The sequence below is a fragment of the Xiphophorus couchianus genome, chromosome 13 (assembly GCF_001444195.1).
Source record: "Xiphophorus couchianus chromosome 13, X_couchianus-1.0, whole genome shotgun sequence".
In the NCBI taxonomy this organism is placed as follows: Eukaryota; Metazoa; Chordata; class Actinopteri; order Cyprinodontiformes; family Poeciliidae; genus Xiphophorus; species Xiphophorus couchianus.
Window position 1 is genome coordinate 13,032,708 of NC_040240.1, and position 19,210 is coordinate 13,051,917.

Here is a 19,210-nt window from a genome sequence, read left to right on the forward strand (position 1 = left end):
CTGGATATTTCATTATTTAGTTGTTTTCCATTATATGTTCAGTTGCATGTATATTATTCACAATGATGGTCTGTCATTTATGCTTTATTATGAAGAACTCCTAGTGAAGGACATACTGCTGATTATTTTTATTAGTTCATGTTTTCTGAGCCAGACAGACGTATCTCTAATTTGAAAAATAAGAAAAAAAGTGGACATATTGACTAGTTTAACAGATAAACTCTGAAGATAGGAATGGGGCTGTAATCTATCAAATCTGACATTTGCAATGTGCCTGTAAGCCTGAATGCTTAATTGCGCCATTAGAGATCAACTACTTTGTGCAAAAATCTAATTTTAGAATGCCCCACACAGATTAATATATGTAGTTCAAATTTAGAATATATTATTTCTGTTTTTCTTTGCAAAAGCTGTGTTTTGGAGAAATCCATGCTTCTTTCTACCTGAACTGGGAGAGCTGGTCAGATTTAAAAAGACAACGCACATGTACATGTACTACATACATGAGTTTGAGTAGTGTTCATCAGGCAGGATTCTGATTGTACTGTGTGTGGCTATTGTGCGGGGTTTGAAATTTGTTTGGATAATGGTTGCATGTTCTCTAGAGTTGGCCTTAACGCGTAATATGTGCCTTGCTGATGTTGACGACTACTGGCTGTGCTTTTTGAGACCTGAGTGCTTTAACAAACATGTTCTGCCTGTCTTATGCTTTTGTCAATGTGACTTTCAAAAAGTAGAGAACGTCATTCACACACAAGAACACATGCAGAGCAGTCACTCAGCTCTCCTTCATCCACACAATACATGCTGCCATGCCTGTTCGTGCCACTTACTGCCAATCTGTCTTCCCATTTCTGTTACTTGCTGTGGAGTTCATCTTAAGCAAATTCCATATGCATATATAAGACATGGATGGCTGCAAAAGCAATGTGTGCTCTTGTTCCTTCATTCTGTCAGAAAAGGAAAAAATAAACAGTGTACATGATGACAAGCTATACCAGCAGCTTTAGTGTGCAGTAGTGTGTCTGTGTTAAAATTTGTCACCTGAGCTGTTATGTTTAGCACTGTGCTCCTTGCAAACCTCCAGAGTCACCCATCTCACACCTGTCAACCTGTCTGCAAACCGATTCAGTTCTGAAATGATCTGACTCATCATCTGAGCTGGAAGATAAAATACATCCAACAAGCTCTACTGACCAGCAGAATGCTTAGAGAGGGAAAAGACTCAATCTGCTATTATATAAGTATAATGATCTTGACACAGTCTATAATGAGGTCTGAGTGGTTCAATTATTAACTGAATTAAACAGAAAATGGGTCCAACAACCCTGGCGTTCTAGCCCCTACAAACATTTTGCATGTTAGGTTGTTTGTATTTTTATCGGTGTAGACTGGGAGTCTGCGTGCCATGTTATGGGAACAGGGAATGTTGATATTGGGTCAATGGTGCATCATTTGTAGAAAATCTTTATGAATTTTAAAGCAGTGGTGTTTGTAGTAATATCATGCCTCCAAGTTGTGAACTTCAAGCAACAGATGTATATTATATGCATCCAAAACATGTTGACCTGGCTGAGCTCAAGATTACTCTTCAGCTGTTGACCTCAGAACTTGAACCAAAGAAGACTTGTGACTTACATTTTTAGAATCACTGATATTGATTTTACCTTGATTCTTGTAAAGGACGACAAGACGCCACAGTTGATGATTTACAACCCTGACTGGGGCCTCAACCCAACGTTAGGAACCATTGACCAGACTTTGTGTGTGAAAGTTTTCTGATGGGTGTAACTTAATTAATGTGTAAAGTGATTTTAATCGATTATCTAGGCTTCCAAAATGTCTTTCAAGATCTTTGGTTGGAAAGATCTTGAAAAATCTTTCTTTCTGTTATTTATTGCAGACAGTTTTTTTTTTTTTAGACTTTTTCTATTCTTAAATATGATTTGTTGTCATGGTAGAAATTTACTTAAAATAAGTGAAATAGAAGCCAGAGTACAAAGAAAAACTTTACAAAACCTTAGGAAAGCTCAAATGATTTTTGAACAACAGTTTGAAAGATTACAGGACATGTCTAATAGGACACAAATTATAAAGTACATCAGAGCTGGTTTACACACAGCTTACATTACATTGTATTACCTTTTGTGTCCCAATTTCATTTTTCATATGCATTAAGTCCAGTAAAATTAAGAACACACACCCTTTTCACTTGACAAACTCATCAGTGATTCATGATTCACTTTTTAAAGTTTAAAAAAATCTGATAAAGATTGGGGGCATTAGTTTTTCTTTATTTTGTGGCAACAACTGAGATAATCTTGTAATTTCCTAATTTTCATTTGGTTTCCAAATGACGACCTCTATCAAATAACCCTCTGCATATTTTTGTCTTTTATGTCTTATAGTCCTTCCAAAGATAAATCAGTCAGCTAAATGAGCATCAGAACTAGAAACTAGAAATTCATCCATCCAGTCAGTGAAGCTTTGTCTAAAAGCTTCAGGCTCAGAAGTAACTACACAAGTGATTCACTCCTTTTTAACTTACACAAATAAAGCATATCACTTTAAAATGTTACTATTTTTTTATTTGAGCTTAGTTTCAAAAATGATCTGCATTTTCTTTTGAAATGGTTGACATTTTAATAATTACAGTAGAATGTTTTGTGAATTGAAAAAGCTGTAATTCTCTGGGTAGAATGAACTAATTACATTTCTCAGTAATTTTCTCTCTCTCTAATCTGTACTGTCTTTTGTCCCTTCAGTCTCTTCCCTTCACACACTTTTCTCTTGTTCACTTCAGTACACCAACCCACATTCCTTAAGCGGGATTATGTATTGTCTTTGAAATTTTTGTCTGGGTGTTTTATACCCGTATGTCCTGCTGCCTGGGTCTGGATGAATCTTTGTTTTGTTTGTTTTTTCTTTTTTTTATGTGTGTGATGGGTGTGTGTGCAAATACATTCCTGCTGAAAAAAAAAAAAGAATGAGAGTTCAAGTTCGCGCGTGTGCATGTTCACAGAAGAATCCATGTTTGCCTAGCTACTCGTGTGCATTTGTGCTTGTGTGTACTTAGAAGGATTAGAAGAGGAGTTAGCAGTGGTTTGTCCATTCATTGCAGGCCCTCCCTAATCCTGCAGACATACATGCACGCTTCTTTGTGTGTGTGACTCTGAGAGATCTAACAGTGTGTGGATTAGTGGTTTTGTGAATGGGCTGTGGCTTTGGCTGAAATATGGAACACAAGTTAACAGAGGGTTTCTGAGGGAGAGGGAGATCAAGGGGTGACTGAGGCAGAGTGCTTGTTGTGCATGTTAATATGGTTCAGAAGACACAGTTTTTATTTCATGTTAATATATCTGTATAAACTGCAAAAGAAAACTGAGAGAGAGAGATAACTGTTTTACAAGAAGCTTCTGTGTACATGTGTTTGGTATGTGACCAATAGATGGCTCTACACCTGCTGTTTTACAAGCTTCTGATTACACACACACAGTCACACATGAACAGAGAGACAGATGGAAAGACGTGGAAAACAAGAGAGCTGAGACTTTCACCGACAGCAATGGAGAGAAGGGGGGGATAGATTGGTTAAGAGTGTGTAGGAAGGCGAGGGTTGCTGTTGTCATAATCACAGCGTGTGTGAAGTTTGCGTGGGAGACAGAGAGAGTCAAGATTGTGTGTAGGGGTGTGTATATGTGTGTGAGAAAGAGAGAGAGGGAGCAGAGACAGCAGAGGAGTCTGATATGTATACGGGTGTGTGTATATATAGAAGCTTTTCATCAGTTTCCTTAGTGACTGGCTGTGACTGAGACTGTATTCTGCTCTGCAGTAAAGAACAAGACTGAGACAGAAATGCTGTGTGCCATGTTGATTTTTCAAGCAAACTTAACATTTGTTCTAGTTATTTCCACATAGATTTATTTATGCACATTAGGTATTTGTGCACAAAAATATAGGAGCCAAAATACCAAACAGTGTCTAAGAATATTCAGGAGCAGTAAATGAGATCAAGTGCTTTATTGTAGTGAACTGAATTTAGTGCAATATGAATATAACTTTATGTAAACTGTGTCCAAAGAGGACTTTTTACTTTGAGAATAATTTTTTACTGTGGTGGTTTTCATGTTTGACTAAATTAAAGCTGTACTAAAACGTTATTATCTTGGTCTTTTGTTCATATTCCAGTTCTGCATTAGATCTCACGTCGCCTGATGTCAAAAATTTTGGGGTGAAAAAAACAAACAAGAAACAAATACAGCTTTACCTTAGAATGACAGCTGTAATTAAATTTCAATTATCTCCACGTGAGTTCAGCTCACATTTGTAAAGATAATTATTAATGACTGATTTAATGTCACTGTTGTTTGAAAGCTGGGAATTTGCTGGTTGACAGCTCAATTGTAAACATAAAACTAACATTATCGAACCCTTGAAAGTGTTTCCATGTACTGGGAGACTAAAAACCAAAACTTTCAAATGATTTCAGATAAATATATAAATACGTAAATGCCTGCAAAGACAGTAGACGTGTTTTGCTGTACTTTATTCATTGACAAAATGAAGCAAGTAAAGGAAAAGGGTAATACCTCAACCATGGTTGAGGTTTTACCCTTTTCCTTGTTTTTAAAATTATAATTAATCTATAATTTTAATTTTGACAATTTAAGTTTTTTGGTGTGCTGTTGCACGCACATTTTTGCATGCCAAAATATTAGGATACTATAACAAAAATAAGATTTAATAAAGCAAATTATGCACATTAAATAACAGTTTCTTTAACACAGGTATTTTTTCCTGACTGCATCTATGGATCAAAGAATTTGATTTTAAGTATTGTTTGCTTTTGTTCTGTCTGTCCGTCCTTCCATCCAGGCTTTGCTTTAAGCAGGCTCAATATTTAAAGTCTGACAGTGTTAGAAAATATTAATAATAAAATGTATTTATGCTTAAAATCACATAAAAATGAATGCAAAGACTGGAATACAGTCTGAAAAGGAGGACCTTGTAAGGAAATTTAATGTGCAAATGTCACAATTCTGTTTGTAGGAATGTATCTTGATGATGAAGCTACTTTTTAAACAGCACTGTTTCTTTAGTTACAGTGTTAAATAAGTAAATATTACATTGCTCATATTTTTGCTTTAGTAGTTCATCATTGAAAAACTGTAATAGCTCTTAAGAATATTTTTTAAATAATCTTAAAACAAAATTCCAGTCTTTATTCAGTTGAACCCACCATGAAAACTTAGAATTGAACATAGACTGATATCATTCTAACAGGAAGGCCAACCAACACAAACAGGATGTCATTTTAGTTCTTGTTTGGACCCACTAGTCCTTAAGGGAATTATTTCCTCTTGATTAATTTGGTTGTTTATATATGTGTGAGTGCATGCTCATTCCTTCTGTATGGATCCAACATCTCTTAGCTCTGAGGAACACATTTCATCTATATTTACTCCTCAATTGTCTTTTAACTAGGTCAGCTAAAAAGCAGAAATAGATTGCTGCATACTTGCAACAAGGCATACCATCTAGTGGCCAAAAGCTGGTATTACAGTCACATTGAAAGTGGCTGTAGAACTGACTTTATCAGCAACAGGAGAAAAGCAATTTTGCTCATTCCTGAGTTTCATATTATTTTCTCCCATTAGTAATAGGTCATAAGTGCATTTATTTGAGTTTGTAAATGTCACATTCTGGTGCTTTTTGTTTTTTTAATTAGGCACCGATATTGTGAAGATGTGTTATATTGTTTTGCAGAGAGTCAAAATTTCTCCAAATTTGTCAAGAGAGTAATAATAATACTACTAAATAAAAACAGTTCAAAGTTGTAGCCTTAGATAATGACATATTGTTTTTTTTACACTCCATGCAGACTTTCATGTCCCCTCTCTGTGTTTCTGTCTCTGTAATCTCCTCTCCTCTCTCCCTCGCCCCTTTATCTCCCCCACAGTCCCTCGCTCTGCCCTTCTCACTGTAACACCCTCCCACTCCCTCTCGTGTTCTCTTTCTCTGCTTGTAAGCGGTCTCTGGGCGTGCAGCCAGTTGGCTCGTGTGTGTTTTTTGAATGAATACCTGATGAAGTTGGACGAGCGAATGGTAGGAGGGGCCCATATGAGAGTGTGTGTGTGTGTATGTGTTTGTGCAGGGCAGACAGTGTGAGAGCACTGGCTCGCATTCAACCTCTTGCATAATACACGTTGGAGCTCTGCATGCGGGACTCCCTCCCTGTGGGTGTGCGCAACTGTGTGCTACCAATTGGTATGTGTGCATGTGTGTGTGTGATCACCTGCATGTCAGTGGATGCGAGGGGAGCTTCCTGCCTCGCTGTTGAGATTTAGGAGAGGGCTGCCGGCTGAGCATGAGTGTCTGTGGTGCTTTTTGAGGGGTGAGAAAAACCAAGTGCAGTTTGTGGCACAAGTGCCCTGGGTCTACTTAGGATTTTCCGCTTGAAGAGGGAGGGGTGGAGGGAGGCAGGGAAAGATTTTGGTTGCTTTGGTTTGCAAAGGACACGGCAAAGCAGGAGAGGACTGGAGTCAAGGGAGCAAAAGAATGAGAGGGGGAGAGAAAGCATGCTGCAGAAGTGGGCTACTCCTGCTCCCCTGGTAAGTAGACTTCTCTCAGTTTTGCGCTTGCTGTGAATGAAGAGCATGCATGGATCAGCAGAGAGTCATAATGTGGGTGCGTGAGACATGAATGCTTGAGCTCTTTTATCACTGTGTGTCATGTGTAAATGCATACTGCATCTGCCCTAGTTTTTCTTCTGATAGGGCTTGTTTGTCTTTGCTTCTTTGTCTTCTGTCCAAAAGCATTTTTTCCTCCCTGCTACTGCTCTACTACCCCTTCACCCTCTCTGTTCACCCAGCCAACCTCGGGGCTGTCGAGGGGTGAGAATGTGCAAGTCATGCAACACTGCCCAAGAGTTTGTTTTCTGAAACTTACTCTCCCTTTTTCCTCACAGTCATGCATTTATCCTCATCTCTCAGTTTAGAACTCGCTTTCTCTCTCTGACTGCTCTTTCCTTCAGCCGCTCCTTTATCTCCTTTGCCAGCTTCATCTGTCAAGTCTATAGTTGAACTCTCATTACTCTCATTACTCTCGATATTTTTATGTATGTGCTCTTTGTGTGTAGGAGTGTATCATCAGCAGCAGAATGACAGTGAGTAAAGTGCCAGCCATGTCAAAGTTCATGGTCTATTTGTAATTTGCAGGCTCACTGTGATGCAACTCCACACCTCCTCTAATGAAAATCTGCAGACAAAAAGGAGATATAGATGAAAAAGCAGAAGTTGAGAGAGAGAGAGAGAGAGAGCAAAGTGTTAGCTTGCAGCAACACTGTACTCTGTGGCTGAACTATATTTAGCTGTGAGATAACACATCACGTTCAACTTATCCGTTTGATAGTGATTATGATTATGACTGGGCAGTCATGCACATGCAGCATCAGATTCACATATATGTAGGCTATAATCTATGGTGCCTTCTGTTTTCATTTATGGATAAGTGTTGCATGACTGGATGTTGGATAAAAACAAATGTAAAAACAAGTTATCCTATCAATGACAAGATATTGTGCTATACAAAGGTAATTGTAGCATTTACAAGTTTTACTCTGTTTCTTCCAGTTTTGCACATCTTGAGACTGAAATTTCTTCTTGTTTTTTATAAAATAGCTCAGTCAGATTGAAAAAAGTAACTATGAGTATCAATTAAGTCTGACCACACATTTCCAATTGGAATTTTGGTCTGGGCTTTAACTGGACTATTCTAGCACATGGATTTTTTTTTTTTGACAATTCCTTTGTAGGTTCAATGTTAGGGGTCAAGGTGAACCTCCATCCCAGTCTCAAGTCCCTTACAGTCTCTGATAGGTGCGCTTCCAGGCAGCTCAATCTGTTTTATCAGCTTTGACCACCTTGATGCGCCCATTACCATGTTTCACTGTGGGGATGTTGTGTTCTGGGTAAAGTTCAACCTTTATTTCTTTTAGCCAATCTCCTTTTTCCAGCTGTTTGTCTTGTTTCCCCATTATGTGTGGCGAACCACAAGGTGCAGACTAAGAAGATTTCTACAGCTCTTCCAGAGTTATAATGGACCTCTTTGCTGATTTTATGAAAAATGCTCTCCCTTCCCCTGTTTCAGTTTAGAAGAATAGCCATGTATGAGTTGGTTTAGTGCTGATCTACACTCTTTATAATAGTGGATGATGGATTGATTAGTGCTGATCAATGTTTTTGGTATATTGTTTTGTAACATAACTCTGCTGTGGCTTGTCCCTGACATATCTGATATGTTCCTTGGTCTTCATGATGCTGTTGGTTAAGTAACTAAACCTCTGATATCTTCACAGAACAGCTGAATTTATACTGAGATTACTTTACACTTTGCATCGTACTATATTTAATTACCGTATTGATTTCTGAAGGCAATCGGTTTGAAAATCACAGAAATTTGTGGTAATGTGACAAAACAAAAGAGAGTCTAAGGGGTATGAATACTTTGGCAAGACACTGGAAATCCCCTTATAATTTTTTACCCCAGACTAATATGTGTTTATGTCACTTACCACAATAAACACAATTGCATGCAGGCTTTTAATTTGCCACAAGCTTCCCAGAGCGTACACTCTCACGAGATTTTGTAAAGTTGATCCCTGTGTTTGTGAGTGTGAGTACGAGAGTCTAAAGCACGTGGAGGGCATTCAGCTTAGGTTACGCGTCATATGATATCTGCACATTAACGCACAGCCTCACACATGCTGCAAGATCAGCGACTTGCAGGTGACTTAGCTTTTCAGCGAATCTGTGTTTAAGTGTCAGTTTCACTGCAGAAGTACTCTCTCCTTTTGCAATGTAGGTCAGCTGAACTGAAGCTTTCTTTGCTTTCCATGCACCTTCAGCTTTTCTCTGCTCTGCTCTCTTTTTTTACCATCATGAAATGGTTCCTTATTTTACTCACTGCTGACTTTGCTCAACAATCGTAGGTGGTATTATGATATTTCCTTTTGCTTTTCTCTATGTATACCAACACTTCCAATCACTAGCGTCCCTAATATGTTTCAGCTGCTTATTTTTAACCGTGCAAGTGTTTTGTCATTTTCAACTACATGTAGACATTTGCAGAATGTAAAACTGTATACTGAGGATTATATGAAGAGTCCTGTTGTAAATTTCCAATGCTGTACATCTACGGTGATTTAAAATATTAGTTCCCCCTTACAGATTTCTTTCATTTTTGCTTCCCTGCAACTTCCAAATATATCACAAATCTATCAGATCATCAAACAAATTTTAATATCAGACAAATACAGTATACCAGATAAGTATTTGCTTCTGTGCTTTCCAGCTGTGGAACTTCAGCTTGAGGTTTGAGCTTAAGGTTACAAATGATTACTGGAAATTATTTTTCAGGAGTTTTTAGTGGAGGGCAAAATTCATGATCCATCAGCCGCTAGTTGTTCAAGTCTAGAAGCCCCAGACTATAAAACTTCTACCATACTTGACTTCCAATATATTTTTCCCTGAAATGCAATGTTAGTTTCTTTTTGGTCAATAGTGTTGATTTTTTTTTTTTTTTCATTTGAGGTCTAACATGGCGGCCATCTTTGCTCAACCTCTTTGTTATTGTTGGAGGAAAGAATGACAGCTTTAGCTGATGTTCTAGATTTTTTGTGACCTTGTGCATTAGTTGTTTACATTCTTTTGACAAAATTTTGGTAGGCTGGCCACCGTTGGTCACTGTTCCACAATTTTTCATTGGTGGATAATGGTTGGACCATTGTTGACAGGAGTCTTGAAGCAAATAAATTCATTAATAACTTTTTCAAGACAGATTTATTTCATTTACATTCTTGATGCATGGTGTGCATCATGTGTTTCTTTTTAGAACTTTTTAGCCTAGATTTTGTTAGACATAAACTATTTAAGAGGCAGTAGCTCTGTCAGTTATCTGTCCTGGTTGTTGCTAGTAAAATAGCTTTAACTTTTGTGGTTATTATCATAGGTAATTCATGATTTAACTTGAAGGGTTACTTTTTCATGCAGTGTCAAGTTGGTCTGGACCTTTTTCCCACCTTAAAACACAGTTTTACTGAAGAATAGGTAAAGGGGAATGATGTTTCACTGGCTTTTGTTTGATGAGACTAGAGAAAATATTTTCTTTCAAATCATAAGCAAATGTTGAAATGCTTATGATTTCAACATTTTTTAGGATTTTATATTGTTCTGTTATGCAGTTGTTTAAACGATCCATGTTATATATTATTTTTTTTTTTTTTTACCAAGAGGTTTGTATGTATGTATTGACCAGTCTTTTTTGCTTAGCAAAGAAAAAAATGCTACACTTCTCACAAACTGCAGTGTGAATAAATCTGTACTTACTGCTTCTATGACATTAGAAAATTCTCTCATCTGATGCATGCAAAGTTTTACTTATTTGACTTTTAATTAGAAAGCATCAGCTTGTTGGGCACAGTTTTTTGTTCTGTTTTTTACTCGTGAAAGCAGAACAACCCAGAGTGAAACTGAGTAGTAATACCAAACAGATACTGAGAGGAAAGAAGCAAATATAATAAGAAGAGAGAAATGAGAACATCAAACTATTAGATGAAAAAATTATAATTGAGAGCGAAATTATATTGCTGAAGACGTGGGCAGGCTGAGGCAGGAGAGTGGGGTGGAGGTGGACTGACAAAGGCAAGTCAAAGAAAAGTACACCTCAGCATTTAAACATCTGCTATCAACGAGCACCATTCTACACAGCTTTGAGTCATGGCTACCTGACTGAACAGAAATTCTGATAGTGTGAGTTTATATCTATCTAAAGCAAAGCTTATCTTTCTGTGTGTATATGCGTGTTGGCTCCTCTTACACTTGTATGAATGAATGTGCATGTGTGTTTACTCCATTGTTCAACTCTGTGTTGTAAAATTTAACTGTAACAGCTCTTAAAATTAAGAAAATCTGCTTTCGAGGCCAGATGTTCGTTGTGCTGTAGAGTAATCCTATGCATGCACACTTTAGGTAGATATACTAACTCAATGCACGTGGTAATAGTCTAACAAAAAAATTTAATCAGGCTTAAAAATGTTAAAAAATGAAGATTTAGCAACAGTTTTTAGGCATTTAATCTTAAGGATTTATACCAATTATGTTTTCTTGGCGAAGGAGAAATACCATTACTGTCATAAAGCGGTGTGTTGAGAGTGGTGAGGCAGACGCTGTAGACCCAGGATGTGGTAAATTAATGGCTTTAATGATGAATATGTCTGAATATTCAAACTAGTCCAAAACCCTGTCAGCACAGCAGAGCGGGAAAACAAAGCTCAGCACTGGTAGCACAGGTACACGAATGGACATGAAGGAAAAAACAAACGACTGACTGTTGGTAGACGAGGACCTGACGACGAACAGACACAAAGGTGACACTAAATACACTGGGGGTAATCAGGGAACAAGAAACACCTGGGAACTAATCAAGGGGAGGACAGGACAAGGAAAACTCTAAATAAATACACAGACAACACAGAACATGACAATTACCTCCAAGAACAAATGCAAAGTGTGATGAAAACCTGCCAGACAAAGAGTCCGCAACTGCCTGGATAGCAGAAAAATAGTGAATGTGATGTGTGAAGACAAACAAAACGTTATCCAGACAAAATCATTTCTAAACTTTTCCCTATAATAAGCATTATGACTCCTTTAGCCTTCTTTTATGTCATTCTATATAGGATTAGAAATAGAATTAAATAATAAAATAAGTGTCCATGGAAGGATACGGATATTTTCCTTACCCTCTAGGTATGGAAGTCAGACATCAAGTATTTCATTTCTATGTTAAGATACTTTGAATAGATGTACAGGCTCATCATGTCTTCTTGATAAGGCAGACCAAAAAAAACATTTTATCTTAGAAAGATTATAATCTGGACTGCATGTCACTCTAATTATCATACTGTTAATAGTTGTTAATAAATGAGTGTTAGATCGTTATTATTTTTAATTCATCACTTAATTAAAATGCTGTTCAGTCTTTGCTTTCACAAGGTATAATTTCACTAGTTGAGCAACAATTTGTATGTACCCCACTATATATGCTTTGTTTTACACCACAATATTACTTAAGACTGTTTATTCACTTTTTTAATGGTGCAAGGTGCAGTCACACCAGACACCAGTTGAACTGATTAAACAGAAAAATGCTTGCGTTCCTAAGCTGCGTGTTTGGTATAGATTCATGGCGTGTGCCACAATAGACAATTTACCATGTGCTATTTTGCAAGAAAATATGCACCGTACCTATTATTCTTATGGCACTAAAATGCTTGTAAGTTTAGTGGGTCTATGTTTGAAGAAAAGAGAGTGCACATAATTAATATGACCAGGTGTCACCACTTGCATGCACCGCCGTGATGTGCCTGGTTATGTATGAGCGAGAGTGTATTTATAAGAGTGCATTATTGAAGTACTGATACATTATTTATAAGTTCACACCAAGCTGTTCTTCAGCAGTAGGGAGTCATAGTTAACAGATGGCACACATCACACAAATATATTTACTATTACATGGTGTACACATACCTGCACACAGCAGAGTATTATTTGCCTGCTAAAGAGTCCAAGATTGTTTTCATTTTCTACATTTTACCTACCAAAGACTTTTGCTAACAGGATTTTTTGGATGACAAGAATTATACTTTTATCACATACAAATTTGATACCTGATATTAGCATAAATATATATTTTTTTACTGAATTAAAGTTTCAACTAAAGTTTTCCTGTTTTAGATCAATTAGTGCTATCAAAGTTAAGTCTATTTCCTAAAAGCTAAATATTGAAAGAGATTCATTACAATGCACCAGTCCCTCCTGCAGCAAAACATACATACAACATCATGCTGCCACACCTGTACTTCATAATTGTAATGGAGTTCTTAGGCCTGCAAGTTTCCTTCTTTCCCTGCCAAATGTAACAATAGTTATTATGACCAAAAACCTCAATCTTAGTTTCATTAGACCACAGAATTTGTCTCCAGCAATGAAATGTTTGTGCTTGCAAGCATTTGCAAACTAGCTTTTTATGTTGATTTTAGAGAAATGACCTTTTCCTTTTTGGGCTTTTATCCCATTTTGATCCTAGTGTTAGAATGGTGAGCTTCTGTTCTCTTCAGCCAGGATCTTCACAAGGTCTCTTGCTTTTGTTCTGGGGTTGATAGAAGTGTTTCTCACTAAATCACGTTAATCTCTCAAATACAGAACCCGTCTCCTTGCCCTTCCTAAAGAAATATGATGTCTGAGCATTCGCACACTGTTTATACTTGCATATAATTATTTGGCACCTTTAGTCTATGAAAATTGGTTTGGAAAGAGAGTTGAAGTGGCTCACAACTCTCTTGTTGATATGTTGACTGTTTTCTTCTTGAGGTTTCACCTTAGAATTCATGCAAAGGCATGGCTCAAATAAACTCAAATGTTGTGAAAACCCGTCAGAAGGTCAAAGTGTCACGTCACTCGGGCTTTATCCAATTATTTAAAGGTATACTGATCTTAGCGTTTGTAAACTTCTGAATTTCAAAAAGGTTATAAAATCTTTAAGCAAAAGTCATTCTGAGGATATTCTGACATTTCACAAATAGAAATACGGTTTTCTATCATTATGTGGTGAACGTGCATAACACAGATAACATTTTAGTTATTCTCAATTATGCAGTGTATATAAATATCTGTAAAGGCAAGGAACATAGACAAGATTAGTTTTGTAATTGGCCAATGCCCACATTGCCTTGCAATGTACTGAATCTCTCCTTCATAGTCACCCACCAAAAAAATGTGTTTTATGTAGGGCCTCTTCTTTTAGCTTTTTGCAATATGGATGACACATAGATATTTCTACAACCTGTGTTTATGTTTCTTGCCTCTTCCAGTTATTGTTTCAACAGTTAAGTTTTTCTCTTCTACAGGCTTTCGCTCTGTGTGGGAAGACTTTCTTTTGGAGGGAAATGATTCCACATGAAGTACAACGTACTCGGCCCCCCATCATCCTCTGCAGCAGCAGCAGGCGTAACGTTGTGACGCTCTCCCATACCAGACTGGGCTCAGCCCTCGGCCACTAAAGATTCCTGGACAGATCCGGCCGCCCCACTCCTCCCATTAACCAACCTTCCATATCTCCATTTCCAATCCTAATTTCAGTGAAACACAATGTTTGTCAGCTGTTTGGAGTAAAATGGAGGCAGGTTTTTAAAGGTTTATTTGCAATTGGTCTGAAAAAGGAATTAAGCATTAAAAGCAAAAAGAAAGGATTGAAGGAAAGTGACAAGGACAGTCAGAGTGAAAGTTCAAAACAAGAAAGGAAATTGTATTGGATCAATTTTAAAGAAAGAATACAGCAAGTACAGTTGAGAGTACAAAGACGTGAAGTGAAATCAGCATGAAGTCCAACCAGGAACGCAGCAATGAATGTCTGCCCCCAAAAAAGAGGGGCACATCAAGTACATTACCACCTGAAAGTCGCTCTCCGGCTATACCACCTGTTCATGACAGGCCAGAGAACACAGCCTGCTATGTTAGTGCAGCTGGTGGAAATGAAAGCAATATTACTGCACATCATAGCTCCAACAAAACTGATGGGCCCCAGTATAAATCCCCCTCCACCTTATCAGACTCTTCCACCTCCTCTTCCTCTTTGAGGCTAGTATCATCTCTCCCCACAGTGTACACATCCCCCCTATCTCAACCTACAATTGGAGGAACAGTCCATTATACACAACTGCCTCCCAATATGCAGTTCATCGCTTCATCGTACACTACTCCATATACAAGCTACATTTCTCCTCAGATACTCCCACCCCCTCTCCCCCCTTCCCCTCTCTCCTCCTCTTCAGCCACACAGAGACCATCGTACACAGAGTCGTCACCTGCTCAGACGCTGGTCACCAAACAGGAGCAGCATCGAGCGTCCTTGGGACGTACCTCCATGCCTCCTCCTTCTACGGACCCTTTTCCCCATCATATTCAAATGTCAACGTCACCAAGGACTGTGTCATCACCTCATCACCAAGGAGGCACTCACCTACTGTCCCAGTCCATGCATCACCACCAATCATTGGGGAAATATACAGATGGCTATAGCAGAAAGGAGGAAGGAACCAGACCCAGAGAGCTCCATAATGGGGAGCTAGAAAGGGGTAGGAGATTTGGACCCCCACCAGAGCCTGGCCTCTTAAAGTCAGGAGGTAAATCAAGGGAGGACAGGTCCTCCTTGTCTTCCTTTGAGGCTCGTCATCTGGTTTTGCCGTCAGACTACTCTACTCATGATCACCTAGGGTTAAGAACCTCTGTCATGTTAATACCTAATAGCCATGGGGACCACCAGTTGGTACCACCCAGAGCCAGCCCTGAGAAACTGACAGCTTCTATGCCCACACACATGGAGAAAGGCAGCATGGGTAAGCCTGTCAGTCGCCCACCCTCATCATCCAACACCACCTGCTCTTTCACATTTCCACCTCCACTAAGCGCAGACAGTCTGAAAGCGGCTGTCAGCACACTGCCGCCCCAGACTGTTATCCAGACCACCCACAATGCTTCAGAGCCACTGTCAATGGGACTCCCTTCGACAAGCATCTACCCACAGCAACCTTTTATTGGTTACATTACAGGGCCCAGTGGGAGCAGCTACCACACCGGCCTACAGCAACACTTGCTCATTCCAGGCACCCAACCAGTCATCATCCCTGTTAGCGGAGGTGGGGTCCCCACACTAGAGCCTGTAACCTCCCACATTACTTCATCAACTCAAGCTGCACCTTTTCCTGCTACACTCCCTCACACATACATCGCTGCCACTGCCCCAAAAGGAGAAACTGTGGAAACCCAAGGTGGCACGTTCCACGTGGCTGCTCCAGGTGCAGTGGTTCAAGCCCAGCTTCATCTCCCCATTGTTCCTGCTCCACCAGGGCTTGTTGCAGCTTCCACTCCTCCAGCTCATTCAAGTACAGTGGTGTCCCCCTCACTCCCGCCATATTTTATCAAGGGTTCCATCATCCAGCTGGCAGACGGCGAGCTGAAACGCGTGGAGGACCTAAAGACAGAGGACTTCATCCAGAGTGCAGAGATTAGCAGTGAGTTGAAGATCGATTCATCCACAGTGGAGCGTATAGAAGGGAGCCACACCTCACCTAACTTTGCTGTTGTTCAGTTCTCTGTTGGTGAGCATCGCACACAGGTAAGAAAAATAAACAAAACTATACCTAGAAATGTATTTCTGTACATTAATCATTGCCATTTATTAAGTAGTAGCAATTAAAAATTTAAGCCATAATTTGTGTAGACAGAAACAACTACACTCTGAATGCCTTCAAGATGTGTTAGAAATTAAGATATAATGGACATATTTGAATTGTGTATATTCTCCAAACACTGAGTAAAATGTACAGATGCAAACTGAAATACAGTCATGTTCTATAAATTAGAGTATTATTAAAAAGTTAATTTATTTCAGTAACTCAATTCATTAAGTGAAAAACATTATATAGATTAATTACACCCAGACTTAATTTCTGTTTTTGATAATTGTCTTACAGCAAATGAAAACACATTTAAGATTTGAATATTACATCTGACCAATAATAAAAAAATTTAATACAGGGTTTAATGTAAATAATTATTTATATTGGCTTAAATATATATATATATATATATATATATATATTTTTTTTTTTTTCAAAAACTGTTTTTAATTTGACAAACGAGCCTTACTGGAACGGATACTATAATTTATTAAATATGACTGTATATGCATACACCCTTTTAATATTAAATAGAAGAGTGCCTTAGAAAAGTTTAGAAAACACATTTATTTTATGGTTCAGGAAGCGTTTGCCAAAATTCTGACTGGATATTTAAATACTCATACTAGAATTGATTTGAGTTTCCAGAAAATGGCCCAGTTTTTAAGCAATATCCGCTTATTTTAGTAATTGTGGATCAACCAATTAAGTTTGCTCTGTTTGTGACAGTTTGGGTGATCTTGTTGAAAATGGCTCACTAGTTTGACAATGATTACAAATGAACTATAGAACTGATTTTTGAATAGACAAATCCAGCTTCTGGGAAGCTGTAAAGCTGTCAGGCCTAAATGGTCTTTAATAACTTTGTCAGGAGGAGTGGTGAAATATCCACTAGAATTATTTCTAAGCCATTTTAATAGCAACTTAAAGGATGTGGGTTATCTGCCATTTAAAAATTAAGTGGAACCACATCTCAGTGAGTTGTATAGATAAATTTGACCCTGCATGTAAACTCTTCTAGACTAAATTTCAAAATGAGCACAAAAAAAAAAGTTTCATAAATTGTTGAAGATTGTGAAGATGATCATTTCCCTCCAAACAAGAGCAATTAAAAGGTTTTATTCAAAACCCAAATTTAAGCTGACATTGATTAAGTGTTTTTATTGGTATTATTTCTGGTTGTAACTTTATATAAAAAACATGCTGGTTGTGTCTTGTAGTAACTATTGTCTCAGTTTATTAAGTTGGCCTTACAGAAAGACTGTCATCTCCTTTGAAATCAGTGACAATATAAGGCAGATTCAAGAAATTAATCCTTTTGATAATTTTTTTAGAGAAATTTTCAAGTTGCAAGCCTAATAGTTAAATTGACTGTAATTTTGCCTTTAGAACCTGCCCAGATGGCTGCTTCCCAATGCTTCTATTACTTAAACAAAGTTAATAAGTTATCAAGAGTAACTCTGAAACAAGATGAAAAAAGAATTTACTTTATTGTTTAAATAAAGTCTTTGCAAAAAATGTTCAAAAATGCATTGCAATACTTTTTCTGAATTGTAAACCATTTCACCTGCAAGAATGCTAAGACCTGTAGTAGAGATTGCTGTTTATTCATATGTGGTGATTATTATGTTGAATGACAAGTGTTGAGCTGCACCCATCTTAATTACTTTATTATCATGAATCTCAGGACTCGGCTGTTCCCCCTGTAATTAACTTCAATGTACTTGGATGACAGTCCTGTTATGAACACGTTCTTGTTATGAGCTTCACACAAGTTCAGAGAGTTGAGATCTGGAATCTATTCGACAGCTTGTAAAATTATTGAGTAAATCAGGCATCAAAATATCCTTCGATAATGAACACATCTTCATAGAAAATCCAAAATACTGCCTAAACCACTTTGCTTATTCGTGGTACTTTGTAGTTTTCATTTAATGAACAATGAAAAGGAGTTGGGCCTTCAGTTTAGCATGTAGGTTTTCAGCTTGAGGCAAAAAAATGACAACCAAAAATTGACAAATCTCTCAGACAACTTTTAAGGTGCCATGAGACCCTAAAGTTTTAATGTTGCCACTCAGTCAGAATTTGGCATAAATAACATGAAAACTTGGATCCATGTGATTCAGCTTGTTGGTGTTAACTTGACGTGGGGTCCTTTTGCACCAATTGAGCATCATTTAAGCTCTATCTATGAATTGTTGCTAACCATCTCCATCCATTTGGACACTGTACCTATCTTCTGATGACTACATTATAGCTTGATAGTGCACCATGTGACAAGCAATTTTTGAGGAATATTTCTTTCACCTTTTTGAATCTTTGCAAGGAAGAATCGAAGCTGTAGACAAAAGCTGCTCCCACCCAGTATTAGCAAGGTGTGCCTTATAATGTGGCTTGCTAAAGTATGCAGAACTTTTTTTCTCTGTAACCAAGATCTTTCAACAGCCTTTAGGGGTTTTTTTCTTATTTTTTCCATCCCTTATTTTCTCTCTCTCTCTTACACACACACACATATACAAATACCTACTACTCACTTTCAGAGTGTGCAATCAAGTCATTTCATCTCTGTAATGACTCTTCAGCCCACGTCGCACATATAAAATTCTCTCCCTTGCCAGCGGCTGCTCTTTGATTCTGCACCCCACAAGATCTGACCATCTCACCAAGCAGACTCAGCTTTCTCCTCCATGTTGTTTATTTTGTAAGACCATTGGAAGCAGCTTTCATCCTATATTACAAAAAGTTCGACTGAAAAATACTGGCCAGTATGTGTTTGGGAGGGTGATTGAAACATCTTAAACATCTTTGTAAGTTTGTGTTTTAATTTTAATATCTCGTAATTACTTCTGGCCCACTATTTTACCTCCTGCTTTATTTCTATTGATTCTCGGTTAAACCCATCATATAGACTGT

At 37.9% G+C, this 19,210-nt stretch overlaps 1 protein-coding gene across 3 annotated transcripts in view; it reads left to right on the forward strand.

Moving 5' to 3' along the window:
• The window catches only part of atxn1a (ataxin 1a), a 112,155-nt gene that overhangs the window by 82,352 nt on the left and 10,593 nt on the right, over positions 1 to 19,210 (forward strand). For 2 of the 3 annotated variants that reach the window (XM_028037027.1, XM_028037025.1), the window contains one exon: positions 13,967 to 16,233. In XM_028037027.1, the coding sequence (XP_027892828.1) occupies positions 14,437 to 16,233 (1,797 nt within the window). In that variant the 5' untranslated portion in view covers positions 13,967 to 14,436. Of the gene's footprint in view, positions 1 to 5,959; positions 6,612 to 13,966; positions 16,234 to 19,210 lie in introns of all 3 variants that reach the window. The other variant, XM_028037026.1, reaches the window with a different exon arrangement.